The sequence below is a fragment of the Leopardus geoffroyi genome, chromosome A1, assembly GCF_018350155.1.
Source record: "Leopardus geoffroyi isolate Oge1 chromosome A1, O.geoffroyi_Oge1_pat1.0, whole genome shotgun sequence".
Classification (NCBI taxonomy): domain Eukaryota; kingdom Metazoa; phylum Chordata; class Mammalia; order Carnivora; family Felidae; genus Leopardus; species Leopardus geoffroyi.
Window position 1 is genome coordinate 127125501 of NC_059326.1, and position 18391 is coordinate 127143891.

Genomic DNA, 18391 nt, shown 5'->3' on the forward strand with positions numbered 1-18391 from the left:
CACGCACACCACCTTAACATGCATTTCCGTCCAATGTCTCTTTGACCTCTCTCACCTAGACCCATTTGTCTTCTTTATGCAGATCTTGCTTTCAATTATTACTGCACATATTTCTTTTTATGTTATGTACACTATTTGTTATTCTCTCTCTCTCTCTCTCTCTCACACACACACACACACACACACACACACACACACACACACAGACTTATAATGACTTAGCTAAGTACCTAGCATCACTATTGTCACCATAAAATACTTTCTTGGTGTCTTTTCTTTAATAAGCTCAAAATGTTAAATGATTAGTCCAGATAATAACACAATAATTGTTCCAGTTAAGTACCTTTGGTATTCTTTTTGTCCCCTCGTTGGATTTTAGGAATGACTTTGTGCTTTAGAAGAACAATAAACATGCAAGGTTAAGTTTATTCTCACTGGGTTTCAACTAATTAGTACTATTTGGATAATTTACTCTTTAAATTTTTTTTTTCAACGTTTATTTATTTTTGGGACAGAGAGACAGAGCATGGACGGGGGAGGGGCAGAGAGAGAGGGAGACCCAGAATCGGAAACAGGTTCCAGGCTCTGAGCCATCAGCCCAGAGCCTGACGCGGGGCTCGAACTCACGGACCGCGAGATCGTGACCTGGCTGAAGTCGGACGCTTAACCGACTGCGCCACCCAGGCGCCCCTGGATAATTTACTCTTTATATCTTCTACTTACCGAACTGACTAAATTCTATTTAGAAAACACTTGGTTTTTAAGGGGTTGTGAATATTCAGGGTAAAATATGTGGAGTGGAGACTTACACCAATTTTTTTGTGGACTAAAATCAATTTTGTTTTATGCTAGTCACTGTATCACATGACTCCCTCTATAGGTAAAGTGTAAGCAATTATATTCACTTTATCACTTATAGAGAAAAACTTGTATTTTTTAAAATCTTGAGCCAAAAGACATTTGCCTTAAACCTCCAAGTTCGATTGATCTGAGAGCCTAGAGGTTATATTCAGTGAATATAATCGAAACAGCTCTAAATATAAAGACTTATCCAGGGAGGAGATAGGGCATGACTTTTTTTCTAATTTTCAAGTTTATGTACAAGAAATACAGTTCTGTATCTATTGCTCATAAATTAGTATCCTTTAATACTTCTTATACTTTCTCAACGCATACACTTCTAAAGTGGGTCTGAAAGCTACCCTAATATGATGAATGGTTTTACAGGGGTGTAAGAAGGCCCCTGGACTCAGAGATATATATTCCTGGATCCATGTCTAAGTACCATTTACTCTCACTAGGCCTCAGTTTTCTCAACTTTACAATAGAGAAGTTTAAATTTTCTCTGAGTTGCATTCTTGCATGAAAATCCTTAATTTGAAAATGATTAAAGGGATTGGAAATGTGGCAATTAGAAATTTAGTGAAAAGTGATACTGTGAAGACATGACAAGATTGTATGAGGTAGCTTTTCCTGAGTTAACATCATTTGAAAACGAAATGCTTGAAAGGACTAATTGTGTCTAAAGAGGCATAGCTAAACTCCAAAACCCATACAGAACAGCACAATACAGCGTTGGCTTGGCCATCTCTGACGCTTTGCTGCCCCCTCATGTTTCAACATACTCTAGTTCTATTATTCACTGCCCCTTAAGGACCTAAGTAGGTGAGTCTTGCTCTAAGTAATACAAGGATTCCTAAAATGTCCTGTGATTACTGTTTAAAAACAATCATTGATGAAATGTTCCAGAAAAGCTGACACATCATCAGTGTCTTCCTCCTCTACCTTACAAGCTTTCAAAAAAAAATTTTTTTTTCAACGTTTATTTATTTTTGGGACAGAGAGAGACAGAGCATGAACGGGGGAGGGGCAGAGAGAGAGGGAGACACAGAATCGGAAACAGGTTCCAGGCTCTGAGCCATCAGCCCAGAGCCCGACGCGGGGCTCGAACTCACGGACCGCGAGATCGTGACCTGGCTGAAGTCGGACGCTTAACCGACTGCGCCACCCAGGCACCCCTACAAGCTTTCAAATTAGCTTTAACAACAACAACAACAACAACAATAGATGCCAGACATAGATTAGGATTATAGGAAGAAACACTTGGGGAGTTACTCATAACCTGCTGACTTCTGGTCTTTGTCTAAATTATCTCCCCAAATTTCTGCAACAGCACTGGGAGTTAGCTACTCATATCTACATTCTTCAAATGAGGGAATAAAGCAAATGAGAGACCCAGGGTTTGTACTCCAGCTCCAAACCCCACATGCCTTGTGTTTGTAATATCACCCTAAAGAACAAAATAGCTCTTTAGTAATGAGACTCGTTTATAAATGTACATTTGGAAATGTACATTAGCTATGGAAATAGAAACTGCCAAGTGATTTACACGCTTTAACCCTAATGATATAAAATCAAACTTCCCTGGCTTTAAAACACATGTCAAATGGAATAATCTCAAAGGAGAAAAGGGTATTGTAAGTTCTGTGGGACAAAGCTTTAGAAAACATAGTGTGACGCATGTAGACAAAGTTCTTAACTGTTCTTTTATAGAAATCAAATGGTTGATTTACGGAAAAGTTGTAGAGAGATCATTATTTTAGATTTTGAAAATGATTCTGCACCATACTTTATTGCCCACATCACAGGCCACCAATGTGTGTGGCAGTGAGGAAAAGTAGGGACACAGCACTGGGAGCAATAGGAAGACCCGCTTTTGACAGGCACCAAGGAAGTGTGTCCATTTTGACCATTTTGGGGGGCTCCATATTTTCTCTCTTATGACCCTACAAGCCTCTTTCTCTCATTTTTTCCTCCTTTCATTTCTCTGCCCTACTCATCCCATCATCCCTTGTTCTACCTACAGAGAATAAAAACAAGTGCAAAGCAAAAGAGAAAATGTCTTGCATGCCTACTCTGTGAAGCAGGATGCTGAGAGCATCCATATGTGAATGCCCCTTACTTAGCAATAACTGTATGAAATATGATAACCAATTTATAAGTGGGGAAACCAAGGCAGAGAGGGGTATGTGGCCTGCCCAGGGCCACACAGCTATCATAGTAGAGCATGATTTGAATTCTAGACAGGTAGAACACCCATGCTACACAATTCCAGGGGCGCCCATCCGTGATGTTCTAAGTGGTTGCCCTCCAGGGGCCCCTGGAGCTGTGCACCACAGCAGCCTTTTGGACCACTCCTGGACTCTGCCATATGGTGCACTGTTCCTCCAGATCCTAACCAAAATATCTAAGAAGGTCAAGTTCATCTTAAAGGGTGCCCCACTGACCCTTTCTAGCACTCTTTTCTGCCATTCCCAGGACCATGACACAGGAATAGCTGGGTTCTAACAATAGGAGGCGTGAACCTGGATGTATAGGTCCTGAACAGTCAGCGGCTGAGGAATGAGATGCACTTTTCTGTGTACCTCAACTCTTACTTCTATCCAAGTTTATGTTTTTAAGAGCCTACTTTTTCAGAATGGGCTCAGAGACAGAAATCTTTTCCTGCCATTGCCCTCATTCCCACAGCCTCCATTCCACTTTTCCACCTTGGTTGGCTAGGCTGGGACAAGGAAAAAAGACTGCCATTCTCTAGTTAATTTCCCATTGTGCTCTGTGATGAACACGGCTGCACTAAGCAGTTAATGACAGTTAATTAGTTTCCCTTCCTAGATAAGATATTTCTGTAGCCCCACTGTCCCTAGGCCTCAGGTCAGGAGCTTGTGGGTACAAATGAGGCCATATTAACCTTAATTCTCAGATTTCAATGGCTCAAAGTTCCCTCTGGTATAACTCCTGGGCCTCAACACTATGTGAACATTTGTGGGGGCTTCTATAGGGTCTCTCACATGTGTTTAAGAAAAGTCTGTGCCCTTTGAGTGCAATTACTCTCCCTTTAATCACTTCCCGGCATCTGCCAGGGTGGTTGGACAGCTGCCTGGACCACTGACCACCCACCACCTCCTGATGGACACAACAATCTCCACCGATACCTGCAGCTGCTCTCTGTAGAGGATGCTCCTGTGAGGCTGGCTCATATGTGACCTCAAGCTACACAAGCGTCCAGGAACCAAAATAGCACTGCGTTCTGTTCAAACTACAATGTCAGAGTCCTGCTTGTGGCAAAAATAGTAGGGGTGGGGAGGTGACCCCTCTGCATAGGGGTCAGATCTAGAGCCTGAAGCAGGGCTGGGGATGAGCTTCCATGTGGCCTCTCTCACTAGAAGCCCCAGCTGCAGGCTCACAAAGGTTGGCCTGCTTGTCCCTCAACGTAATAGGCAAGTGTACAGAGACAGGGCCATCCAGTTCTATACCCCTATCTCAGTTGAGACCCATTGACATTGAACTCAGCTTTCTGGGAAAAAAAAAGTTGTTAATCAAAGAACTTATTTTAATATACAGGAATTTCAGTCTATATCTTGAACAATGACAGGAAGAAATGTGATGGACAAAGCATACACTATGAAATGACATTTGAAAATCATCACCAACAAGATCTTGAAAGATAAACATAGGAAAAAGAACCAAACATTTAATATTCGTTGAAATACAAATCCCATTCAAAAGACATTCCAAAAAGAACAACATTACCAACTGTTCCAGAATCAACTCTGATGTGACTTCAAAGGAGACCAGATTAAAAGTGCTGACCTGAGTGGGGAAGTTAACTTTCAAGCAAAGTGTACTCACTAATATCTTAATAAGGAGCTCTCAAAATATTCTGAGTTGGAGTCCAAGGAAGGCACTTGAATCAAATGAAGTAATGGTCTAGTTTGGAGAATATGTTAATTTTCTTCTGGTAATAATTTTAGAAAACATAGGTTTTCTTTTCCAGGCAATTATTTTAATGAATCAATTGGGGTTTCAAGAAATGATTAAATGAGTTCAATTTGGTTTCAGGTTCAGCAAAATGAGATCATTTGTTCTGTTTTTGGTTCAGTTGAGGTCAAGCCCCATGTCTAAAATAGATTAATAGGAATTGGGATGATTTTTTTTTTTTTTGCCCTTTATGTTCCTCATCCTTATTTTCCCTTCTTTTCCCCAAACATCTGTTCTTTTGATCTCACTGAACTTTCCTGTGTTGTATAATTACTTCTCTCCCCTCCCAAAGTAAATTTATTCTCACTTTGAGCCAAAATCAGGACTACTGGAATGGTGTTCCTTCCTGCACACAACTGGGATATCAATTAACCAGTAAGGTCCCTTTTATTTATGCTTTCCCTTTCATTAAAACAAACTACCACACAATAATGTCATGCTGATGGCATAAGCCTGGAAACGATATGGTCAACATTTGGAAGGTAACACTATCTCTCGTAATACAAATGCCGAGAGCAATGTATCAGCACAGATTTAAATGGTCTTTAAAGACGGCACATCAGTAAAGATTTCCCAAATAATAGCTTAAATGGAGAACTTGTGGACTCAAGGATAGAAATGATAAAAGAGAGAAAAAGGGAACAATTTCTTTAAAATTATAGAATTGCAATATAAAATTGGTGTTAAGTGTTATGCTGAACCTTGGAAGATATGATTTTTTTTTTTCTAGACAGACGAAGAGTAAGCTTCTAGATCTTTCTTACCTGTTATGGTGGCTTTGTTGATGGATGGTTGATTGCACATGGGTGATCTTCTGACAAAGAGAGAAAAGTACAAAGCAGTAAATATGTGGTGCATGTTAATCTCAGGACTCTCGGAGTCATCTCCAATATGCCATTTTAATTCAAAGGATTATTTTTAAGGCAGGACATGCAAATGAAGATTTCTCTCAGACTAGCCAGTTAAGTTCCTAGTCTATAGTTAATATCACACATGTCAAAAAAAGCAAAGAGTTAAATCTCACAGTGATAGACTTTGGGGAAAATAAGGCTGAAGTAAATGTCACAGGAACATGATAGAGGAGGAAGTTCTTATTAATTGACTGCATTCAATTGAACCAGGGCTTACAGAGCAAACACAAACTTTGTGAATTTGAAGAATAGTCAAGCGACAAGTGGCTTCCCTAATACAGTGATGAGAAACTTTTGTTTTTGGCATAAATTCTCAGAAGTGAATGACTCCTTGGAGACTGTGTTACAATTAGAGAAGCTATTTAAACACTTTCCGTTTCCTTTCCTTATACTGAGAAACATCTCTGATACATTTATCAGAGAGGTATATCAATGCTTTGTCCAAATAGATGCTATAGAGACTGCAGAAACACTATAAACCAAAGGTACTTAAATAGGTTCTATCTTGTATTCTCTGATCTTTCAGATGCTTGCAAAGTTTCACAAGGTGATTATATTCCCCTTGAACTGAAAAACCCTGCTCTAAAACTAACATGTATCTCTACAGAGTCCAGCCACAACGTATCCACTATTCGATCAGTGCTTAATAAATTATGTTGAAAAGAATATCACTTATGGACTATAACTTACTTACAATTGGAAGCTTTTAAAATATTGCATAGTGATCTTTAACACTTAACTAACACTTACAAAACACTTACTGTGTGTCAGACACTGTGCTAAATGAGCACTTTCGATGAATAATCTACTTTGATCCTCAAAAGAAACCATAAAGCAGGTTATCTCATTGTTTTCGTTTTACAAAAGAGGAAAACAAAGCTTTGGGAAGTCGAGTCACTTGTTCAGAATAAGAGAGCTGAGTTTTCAACTAACGCAGTGGGATTCTAGAGCCAGCGCTCTGCCATACTGCCTTATTTTTAAGATGCTTTTGTGGAAAGAGGACGAACAGCCATGCGTCTGTGCAAATGACAGACTCTTGCGGAGCTGTGTTCAAATCTGCTTTCCTGAGAGGACACATCTCTTAATTGGGAGATGCAATCTAGTGCTTTCTAAATTCTCACTGCCTTGGTTCCAGGCAGTGTCTGGCTCTGACTTACTGCTTTTAAGTTTATTGATGTCACTTTAGGATTGAAGTTCTGTGTTTGGCTGGAAATGCACCACAATCAACTGCCAAGTTATTCTGGTTTTTATTAGTAAATGAAATGAGAAAATGTAAAACTTGATTAATGTTTCATAAAACAGAAAGGGTGATGCTTTAAATTGTTACTCTGAAATACAGCTGATCTTCTTGCTGAGAGTATATTATTCAAATAATTTATATCTTAATTACTCCTTTTTTAGTCCTTGCTCTGTGAAAATCTAGAAAGCGTTTTATCTGAAAAATGGTATCAAATGAATATCTTAAGCTCATCTACAGTGTTAGAAAACCAAGTGATTGCCTTTTTATTTATTATCTTCTCTTAATAACAATCCTACAATTTGGGGACTTGGGAAATTGATATTTCAACAAATAATGACAAGCAGACAATATTAATCACTTGATCCATGGTTACAGTGGTAAATCGTTTAATGAAGAATCGGGTCAGAACTCACTGTGGAATTAAAAATCTCAGGGGCAAGAAAGAGCAACATGATAGAAACCAGTGATAGACTAGTAAAATCAGCAATGCACATTTGAGTACCCACAGGGGCCAGGCTTCACATGCATTCCTCAGGGACTTCTTTCCTGTAGCAAACAAAAAGGGTGGATTGTGCAAGGTCTCACATGCCTTCCATGAAATCCAAGGGTAAACTTGGAAATGTTTCAGTGGCATTGTAAGTGTCCAGCAGGGAAAATTCTGATTCCCTCATGGTCATCATGTGACAAGCCAGAGTTATACCATTTCACTATCGCTGTCTGCAGCAGAGCTTAGCTGTGTAGACTAATTTCTGCTATTCTGATACATGAAGAGGTTGATTCAATTTGAATCAGTAAAGGAGGTACAAATCTGCATTAGCCAAAAGAGAGACTACAAAGGCCTTTACTTAGAGACTACCAGCTAATATTGTTTGGTTAGATGTCACTGGACATACAATAGGTCAGGTTTAGGCATAAACTATGAGTTTCTATCCTCCTCTAGCTGCTCTTTTCCACTTTAATCTGTTTCATCCTTGCAAATCAGTTGAAAACTTTATCTTTCAAGGGATGGGTCTTAGGTCATCTCTTTAGAGACAGAAAGGCAGTCTGATGCCTTCACACCTGTCTGGTAAACTGTTTCCCTGACACAGGTTTAGATGCTGGTACCCAAGTGACCATGTCTGAAGGAAGTATAAAAGGCATTATAAAGTTTGTAGTTTGCCTATTCAAAGACATGCCTTAATATTTGGGACTAAAATGTTTGGGAGTGACACCCGTAATTTCATGCCTCCTGTGAAGCTGAGACTTTCCAAAGAGGAGGTGACGTTACCTATGAGTTACCAAATGCCAAAATACCCACGGGGCTGTTGAGATCACTGGGATATTATACGGCCATGGAGCACAGAAGACACGTTTGGTAATGGTAAACAAATACTGCAAGTAAACCCTCAGATTTCACATGCTACAGTATCACTTTGCTCTTCTAGCCAACAAGCACATGCAGAGCGACTGCTCTGTGCTGGCTCTTGTGTGAGGCACCAGGAACACACGTCAACCACATACACCCCCCAATGGCTGCAGGCTGACATTCTTCAGGGGTGCTCAGACAAGTAAATAGGTACCCGGAGCACAGAGGGATATGTGCTAACATAGGAGTTAGGTGCAGTATGCAGTTACACAGACATGGAAGGACGTACCATCAAGTCTGGGACCTGTGTGTACGTATGTTATGTTGGCTGTTAGCCAGGGATGATGACCCCAAGTAAATTATATTTAAGCTGTCACCTAAAGAATGAATTGCAATTAGCCCAACGGATGAGGTGGGGGTGGAGAAGAAGGTGAGATGACTTTGGATTGACTTTAAGGCTCGATGAGATTATATGTCCACGGTTAATTTATGAAGTAAAGCCAAAACGATAGAGTTACCCTGAGTGTGAATAACTGGGCAGAGGACTGATTATGCCAGGTGATTTCTGACAGATGCAGGCACCATATTTATTTCTCATATGGCTTCATTTCTGATATTAGAACCATCACTGCAAGTATTATAGAAAAGTGACAGGACATCTTAGGCCTTAGTGTAAATGGTTAGACAACATGGCAATGACTAAGAGAAATCAAATACATTGCCTTGAGTTCAACCAGACTCAGAAAACACTGTCTAAAAGTTTAGCATGACGGGGTGGGGAAAGGATAACTTACTTGCTAGGTGCTCGATCTTGCAAATTAGTTAATGCAGCAAAGTTGTTTCGTACAGTTCGCAGGCTGGCCAAGACCTACAACAAAAAGGGACTCTTTAAGCTCCTTGGAACAGAGCCATCTTTAGTGCAATTTAAAATGGTTTGGTGATGTAAAAAGTAGTTTGTTAAGTGAGAAAACCTGATACTGCTTGCAACCTAGTTTCACATACCACTAAAGAATCTTTTAGCCCTTAGTGAAGTTTACATGTATCTATTTGAAATCTGGAGTGGTCAGACTGCAAAGATTTCCCAGGTATTTCTCCTCATTGCCGATGAATATGGTGACGTAGCAGAAGCTGACACAGTATTCCTGGATTCCTCAGCCCCCAAAACAATATCTTAGGCAATATACACACAGTATTGTTACGAATTATGCAAATTTAAAATAGTATAATACAAAATAATAAGAAACTCTCACTTTAGGGGTAAAATTTTAAATATATGTTCCCAAATTCTCTTTAAATATTCACTAAGAATGTCAGACTTTCAGAGTCAGAAATCTAGTTGAATTTAAATTTTTTTTTCACTTTTGCCACATGGCTACCTAGCAAAGAAAAATTCTTTTCTTTGTTAAGGTTATCTGAACCATCAATTTTAAGATTCTTAAGGATGCATTTTCACATAAAATGGGACCACCCTATGTGCTCAAAACTGGGCCTAGAGAAAGTACTAAAGAATTTTGTTGAAGAAATGAATACATAGACACAACACACCCATATACACAAGGCGGGACCAGCATGCCCCATCTACCTCTGAAGGTCCTTCTTTTTCTAATCTAGTGTAACCAGAAGGTGGCGAAAGAACTGGAAGTGAGGCTAGGAGAGAACATTTGCAAGAGCTTTACCCGCCTCCCTTTGCACTAGAATGGGTGAGTTTCCCTCAAGGTAGAGCCTACATCAGGTGAGATTATAAGTAATGTGGGTGACAACCAGAATGTTGAGTTTATCTAAAACATAGATTTCAATTGTCCTGTTAGGTACTACGTAACGACCCAGGCTGCCTGGCTCTGTTACGTATTCAGTGAATTTAGACAAGTTACATAATCTCTGTCTACCTCAGTTTCCTTTTCTGTAACCCAGGAGAGTGATAGCTGTCTTTGAGGACTGTTGTGAAGATGATATGAAAGGACAGGTTAGGTGCCAAGGACAGTGCCCGGCAAACAGAAAGCACTCAAAGAATATTAGCCCATGATGGCAGCATTCCATTTGTTTAATGATCTGGCATGTGCATGGGGAGTTTACTTAGTGCCTATCATTGGTAACAAAGGGGGGTGGGGAACACAAATCCATAGTTGTTCCCACTGTTCCAGAACTACTTCCAAAATGTTTTCATCCAGCTCTGACTTAGACTAAAGCCAGTCTAAATGTTTTTCTAGGACAAAAATGTCTCAGACATTTCTGAAACGGGCATTGATTCTTGTTGGTCACTGGGGTGCTGTTTACACCCCAGGACAGTGACCTACAGCATTATCCCCTGAAGGGGTTAACGGTGCTTCCTGAGGTGCCAACCATGATTAACTCAGTCACTGGAAAAACCTGGCTCATTATCACATGTAAACAACTCACAGCACTGAAAGGTCACGCTGCCTATGACGGAGTATTCAAATAACCAAGTGCTGACATCAGAGCATGCTGTCTTTCATTAGGCATGAAGTCTTGAATGATGCAGAAATAGAAATAAATCTGATAAATGATCCACTGTCATTAAATTATACAGGCCTAATTTAGACTTTAAGGGTTGAATATCAAATATACTAATAAAATATTTTAAATGAGATTATTGCACTCCCTAAATACTCCTTTTTTCTAGACAGAATTTTAACCTCAGAATTCTGAGACCTTTATCTAATAAATTATAGTGAGTGCACTGCATTTGACACCTGGGTAAACAGAAATAGTGCTGCAGCTAATTCAAGTTCTACACTCATTTGAAAGAAAACATTAGTTCATGAAAGATAGACTATAATTGTTTTTCTGTGAAACAATTTTTGACTCTATTATAGTAAAGGTTATTAAATCAGATAATTTTGTTTCAGATATTAATTTAAATTGCATGTAGTTTTTGCATAATCTATCTTCACACAGGACAGAGTTTAAACAGAACAAAGGGTAGAATGTAAAGTATATCTCCCTCATTAATAAAGACAAAAACCAAAATTATTGTTATTTGTGAGAGGAGGCAGGTAGATGAAATTGACAACATATGCTCAGGGGGTATTAAACATATTGGTACTGTTCTACTTCTTTAGCTGCTGATTTTAGTGTCCTTTATATTTTAGATAATAACTAGATATATTCTCTTATATGCATGAATTACTTCAAAATAAAAAGTGAAAAAATAAATTTCCTTTCCAGCCCCTCGTCCAGGCATGCCGCCTGTCCCCTCTCCAAATTGACTTGTAGGTTGTTTCCTCACGTTTGCTTTTACAAACACTGCTGCAGCAAATAATTTTGTAAATACATCGTGCCTTTTGTGGGCTGATATTAGATCACTGTTTCTGTGGCAGGACAAATAATACTTTATAAAATTTCTAATAAGGATTAATTATTATCTCCTGCACTACAGCACACATATGATACTGGCAGAAGTATAAATAAAAGTTCCAGACATATGCTACAGGGGTGTTGCCCTGGATTTAGCTGATTGATCCTGGGTGCCTACATCACGAATGCACGGAGTTAGTGTTTCATGCTCTCACTTGTCTTGCAGGCCACAGAGTGAAGCATCTGGAACTCGATGCTGTGTGGGAGACCTGGAAACAGTTTGACTCAAGCCCCTCAGTAAGGATCCAGTTATTCTTTGCTTTTGTTTCAGGGAAACTCTCACTCCCCTTGAATTCAACCTTTTGAGAATTATAGTCAGGGCTTTGCAACTCCTATACTTTTCTCCACTCCTTAAGGTGTGCTAACCAAAAAGTACCTTGAGGTTTTTCCCTTACACAGCTCAATGGTTAGAAAATGAAGGTCATTTCTTTCTCTTATGCCTCTCCAAGCAACAGTGTAATCAGTCAAGGTCAAAAATACATTTTCAATGATGAGACATATATACACTTTAGGAAAGAAATCGTGACAGCACTATGGAAAACTTTTGCAGAGGTGGATGATGTATTGGCCCAGGAGAAGGATTAAATATTATTTATACACACGAATTGTAGATTTTCTTAAATACTTTTAAACATTTATTAACCAATAAGATTCACTGAAAATAGCAGGAAACTATGGGTTTCATTTAAAAGTTAAACAACAAACAACTGAACATAATAGACTAAAAGAAATGTATACTTCTGTCAATGATTTCTTAAAAAGATGTCAAAAGGAGGTTGCTTCAAACAAACAGACAAAAAAAGATGTGGCAACAACATTCTCCTTAAAAATCCCTGCTTAAAAGGTAACAAAGAATTTTGAGGATTACTTTTCATTCCAAATACATTTTATACCAATAGATGGTGCTAAAATACAGACCAAGAGTTGCCAGTGGCCTTGAGGAAAGGGAGAACAAGAAAGAATTCCTTGCCTTGGTTTTACTTCCAGAAAAAAACAAAAACAAAAACAAAAACAATAACAACAAAAATGGAGTCAAAGTATAATTATTTATAAGATAGAAAGGTCATTTTGATAGAAAACTTCTTTCCAAGTTATGTTTTAGTTAAACCATATGAAATTGCTCTTTTTGTAGGTCAACAGAGGTTGAATATTGATGGTTTCACATAATTAAATCTAAAAAGTACTTTGATTCCTAGAAGATGCTAGCTGTAATTTCTTTTAATAAAATATCAGGGAAAAACTAGCAGAAGCAACTGAAATGTGATGACCAACTTCTTTTACAAGCCAGTAGGGGCGCCTGGTGGACTCATCAAGCTGGAGATTGAGATGAGCCACAAGGTGGCTGCTGCTGGGTGAAATAATGGGTCAGGGATACTCAGGGGCCTTAAAAATATAATACATTGGCAATGTTCTATTGACAATGGAACAGTAATGTTCTATAGAGTTAGCGACTGGTACATTTTTTACAAAATTATCCTAGGTGCTATATTTTGCTTACAGTAAAGGTAAAATGACTCATCTGTTCCTACTCTATATATCTCCTTAGTTTTTTAACATGGGGGTTTCTCCAGGGATCCCAGATAATAGTGGGTATTTTCTGGCTTTTCCTTAGTCAAATATTACACTTCTTTTAACAAGATGAGAATTTCACCTAGATGACAATTCTAGTTGGCTTGCAGTTTTACAAGGTAGTCATATCACATATCTGGACAGGTGTGGCCAGACGTAGCTAACTAAAAATCAGAGTTTGCTAAATTTCATCAGTGTTGTGTCTCACTGGTATTCCTTAGTCTATGGAAAGAACTCTGGCCAAACTGTTCCTATACTTTTAGGAGGAAAAGGCCAGTTGTAGAGAGGCATGATGTGGCATGGCATTGGGATTCCTCTCAATACGTAGCCTTTGTGCCTAAGAAAATCCCCACACCAAAAGATTTCAACAAAAACATAGGAGAATATTTCAAGATGGAAATAAGTCACATCTATAAAGATGTCACTTTTTTGAGGACCAAAAAGATTTTGAGCTTATAGGGGAAATATAAGAAATTGGAAGTGGCAAAGAGTTTAGGTTAAACACCAGCAAGAATTTCTTACCCGGACAGTGTTGTGGACATGGGAACACAGTCCGAAGCAATGTTGTAGGACCCCTTCTGAAGATCACATCTGTCCAAATGGGTTAGGTTTCAGCCATGTCCATCAAATTGGATGCCTTTCTAAATTGTCTTATAACAAGATTTTGTTCTCTTAGCTTTACAGAAATCCATGACTGGGGAATAAAACACGTTTTGGAGACTCAGGCAGAAAGCAATGAGTTCTCAAGTAGAGGCAGATTAGGTGGGTTTTGGAGACCTTTGACCTCTTTAAACAGTGTGAGGCTGGTTATTAAGGATTATGGAAAGGAAAATACACTAAAAAAAAAAAAAAAAACCTAGGGAGATGTAAAGTAAAATGTCAATACTAGTTATTTGGGGGTTTGGAATTATGGGAAATTTCCATTTTTTCCTTTTGCTTATATTTCTTTTTAAAATTTTTATGGCAAAAGAAATTCTATTTTGAAAGGAGAATGTCTTTTTAGCCAGAATAATTTAGTGTGAAATTCTAAACTCCAAAGCATACTGGAGGAAGGGGATAATTCTTGGTCTGTTTGAACACTGCCTTGGGTGACTTGTCTAAAATCAAGTCTCCTGTCCTTTTGCAAAAACAACTATGACATATTAAGCCAAATAATGCAGACATCACTTCAAGTGACTAAATATCTTTCATTTAAGCATTATCTATAATATTTAGCATTCAATGGTATTATATCTCGTACTAAAAATTTAAGGTATTACTGGTTAGGTCAACAAAATATTCTAGGAGGTATCCAACAGGGCTTAAGAGAAGGTCATAGACAAACTGTTGCTTACTGGGCCTTTTTATCTGCTTTCCCAAAGATGCCCCATAAGTGGTGAAACTGTTCAGTACTTAACAGGCTTTTTTTTTTTTTAAATTCTAGTATAGCTTTCCAGATCATGTACTTGAGTAAAAGGCCATTTGTGAAAATACGAAGCACTTAAAAAACAAAACAAAACAAAACAAAACAAAACAAATCTGCAGCCTCTGGGCCAATGACCAACCACCTTCCATAAGGTGTTATGAAACATTGAGCTAATCATATGTAAACTCTTCTAAATACATTCCAGGATTATTTTCAGGCATCAGATATGCCTATATACTATGCAGAGTTGGTTTATATTCAAATCTTAATTTCAAAAGTATTAAGTATATATATTTATTTAAAAAGTTTGCTAACACAGAATAAATGATTTTTTACATGTATATATTTCTCAGTGTACTAAAATTCTGTTGTTTTTTTTGTAGATTATAGGAATACCATAGAATATGTATAATTACATAGATTTCTTGGGAATTTAAGACCATCGATGGCAAGGACCAAATCAAATTTATTAATCTAATTATTGGAGAAAAAATTATTTTTTAAATAAAAGTATTCGTTATTTAATAAATACTACTTGAAGTATCATATACATATTTTTTTTCTCATTTTTTACCATATATTTAGATATATTTTTCTTACAACAATATCCAGAGACTTTAGTCAGAAGCAATAATAGTTAATTACCTGAATAAACCATAGTTGGAATGATTATTTCTATGTTTGGTGATGGTTACTTATATTATTTTACCTGATTTTAATTTCTCACCCAGCTCTCACTCTTAGAAATAAAATTATGGGTACTCAATAGTAATTAGTTAAAAATCCCTGAATTTATATGATCTTGTTATCACAAAATATGATTAAAACAATGAAGAGTGTAAATGTTTTTTGAACGCAGAAATACGGGTACTAGAAAGAATTTATGATCTCTGGAAAAACCTTAAGCAAAAAAGTCATTACTCTTCTAAAAGATATGGTGGTAATATTCTACTTTTAATTGCTGGCAGTAATGAAAAAAATCACTATTATATGGTGTGTTATTTATGGATTCACTAAATTTTTGGTCTAAGTTATAGCAATTATAAAATTTCATGAAATTTGAAAAAGTAGAAGAATTATGTGTAATTCTATTATCTACACCCTGCGTTATGTTTTTTTTAAATTTTTTTTTTTCAACGTTTTTTTATTTTGGGGACAGAGAGAGACAGAGCATGAACGGGGGAGGGGCAGAGAGAGAGGGAGACACAGAATCGGAAACAGGCTCCAGGCTCTGAGCCATCAGCCCAGAGCCTGACGCGGGGCTCGAACTCACGGACCGCGAGATCGTGACCTGGCTGAAGTCGGACGCTTAACCGACTGCGCCACCCAGGCGCCCCATGCGTTATGTTTTTTTAAAACTATTATAACATTTTAGACATGAAAGAGCTCTTACTGATAACACTTAAAATTCATTTTGTTTTCTAGAAATTGTGCTGAGCATTTCACAAGTTTATTTTAACATCTTAAAAACCTCACGAAGTGGGTTCTATTGGAACTGTCATTTAGCAGAGGAGTAACCCAGGCTGGGGAAAGTTCCTTGATTTGCCCAAGGCCATTCACTGAGCAAGAGGAAGAGAAGGGGTTTGAACTGGGGTCTACCTTTATCACACAAGTCCTTCACCTTTGCTGGTTGAAAAAAGAAGCCTTAGAGAAGTTAAATGAGTTGCCCAAGGCACTAGAACTAGTTTTAGTTATAATTATGATTAGCCTTTATCATGATTTTTATAATCTATCTGGATCACTTGTATTCTCATACTCAATATTTCTTTTTAGCAGTCAGCGTTGTTTTTAAGCCTGTTTCATGCCCTAGTTAAATCAATAATACTCTATTCTTTCCCGAGTCTATCTATATCAGTGACTCTCAACTTTTCCTGGAAAAATATCGGGCCTTTAAAAAATACAGGTACTTGGATCCAATCCGCAGAGTTTTGGATCCAGTTGATTAGGGATATGACCTGGGGCCTGGGATAACAGCTTCTAGGTGATTCTAATGTACAGCTAGGGTAGCAAAGCACTGACCTATACAAAGAATATCTGCTTTTCAACCATTTAATATATATTCCAAATGCTTTAGATCATTTTATCATCTTCCAGTATTTATGTCATATGGTTATTTTCATGATTTGTAAGCCTAAAGGGAGCAAATAAAGATAAATTTAAATCTGTACAAATGACACATAAAAAAGGGAGTAAATAAAGCATTAGGTTGAACTGAAATATTAAATTTCAAGCACTGATCATGTACCTAAATATACTAAATGTAACTTAATCCATGGTATAGATTTCTGCTTCAAATGTTTATATCAGTTAAGGAAATATGGTCTCATTTAAGTATGTCACTTAGGTAATTTGTAATCTGAAGCAAAGACATTCTTCGGGTCTATGGGTTTATAGGAAACAGTCCAATATGGTTAAGGTCACATCCTCTAACATTGCCTTTGAATTACTTAAACGAACCACAGAATTTTTATTTATACTTGCATTTGATTTACAGTGACATTAAGAACCAGAACTAATCCCCCAAATTAAATTCTCAAATCTGCGGCAAACCTGCCCGTTCACGAAACGGGGCTTACCTGAGCAAATGGAGTCACGATCAAGTCATCTCCATGTCTGAAAAACAAACCAAATCCTGGGTTAGAAATTATGATAACTCTATGACCACCTTTAACCGATATTCAATGTAAGCTCCACGTTCGTAATTTCCCATTGAGAATTACAGTAATTCCATCCTTATTCTTCAGCACATGGTCTTCCCAGCCAGTGGGTTGATAAAAAGTCTTCCGGGATGTTAAACATTGTCCAGGTGCCTTGGTGAAAAGGGGCTTCTTGATCATCAAGCAAGGTCACTGTTGCTTATTAAGTACACAGGACATACAATAGCAGAAGCTGAGTTCCGGCAGCGGGGCCGGAGGTTTACTCGTGGCTTCTTATGGTAGGTATTAGTAAGGGTGCTGTGGAAGGGGCTGGCAACTGCAGTGGCTTCAGTGAGAGGCCCCTGGACCAGCTAACACTTTGAAGGTGATGAGCATCGAGTCTTCCGCATCATGGTGTGTGACTTTTGGACAGTCTGGCAACTGTAGATGAAATGGACTGCATCATACACTAATAAAAACTCGGCGAAACTTTTCGACTGACTCACGTCCCGCTGCTGTAACTACGGCGGAATGTTACCCCGTGTGTGCTGTTGCTGCAGCAACCTCGGCTACACCGAGCCTGGGATGCGGGAGCAAGGTGTCAGCATGACGTGACTGGGAGAAACCGGGAAAGGCAAGGAAAGTTGTGCAACATTCTACTCAGAGGAAAAGTGAGGAACCGGGGCCTAGAGTTCTTTCGTGGTATCTCTTAGTGTGAGTAACTCGTGAGAGGCACTTCTACGATCTCCATGGGGTATTTCTTGATCTCGCTGGCTGAAGCTCTTTCATCAAAGGTGAATGTAATTACTCGACACAGAAAGCTTCCTGGACATGACTTTGACTGAGAACACTGCAACTGAACTGTTCACTCGGTCATGAACAATTCTGAAACGGACTGAACGACCTAAAACAACACCCATGAAATATGCTTCAGCACAAGCTGCATGTGGATGACGTCAGTACACGGATCATTACCAATGATTAGACCAGTTGTTACAGACATCATCAAATTACAGGGATCTTGAAATTCAAAGTGTGGGAAAATAAAAAGCAGGGAAAGGTCGGTACACACTTTAAAGGAAACGTGCTATT

General features: G+C 38.3%; 1 protein-coding gene across 12 annotated transcripts in view; it reads right to left on the bottom strand.

Annotated features, from left to right (window-relative positions):
- Positions 1-18391, bottom strand: part of PDE4D (phosphodiesterase 4D) — a 1416267-nt gene that overhangs the window by 180841 nt on the left and 1217035 nt on the right. For all 12 annotated transcript variants that reach the window (XM_045493932.1, XM_045493941.1, XM_045493924.1 and 9 more), the window contains 3 exons: positions 17240-17276; positions 9109-9182; positions 5583-5632 (listed from right to left, as the gene is read on the bottom strand). In XM_045493932.1, the coding sequence (XP_045349888.1) occupies positions 5583-5632; positions 9109-9182; positions 17240-17276 (161 nt within the window). The remainder of the gene's footprint in view (positions 1-5582; positions 5633-9108; positions 9183-17239; positions 17277-18391) is intronic.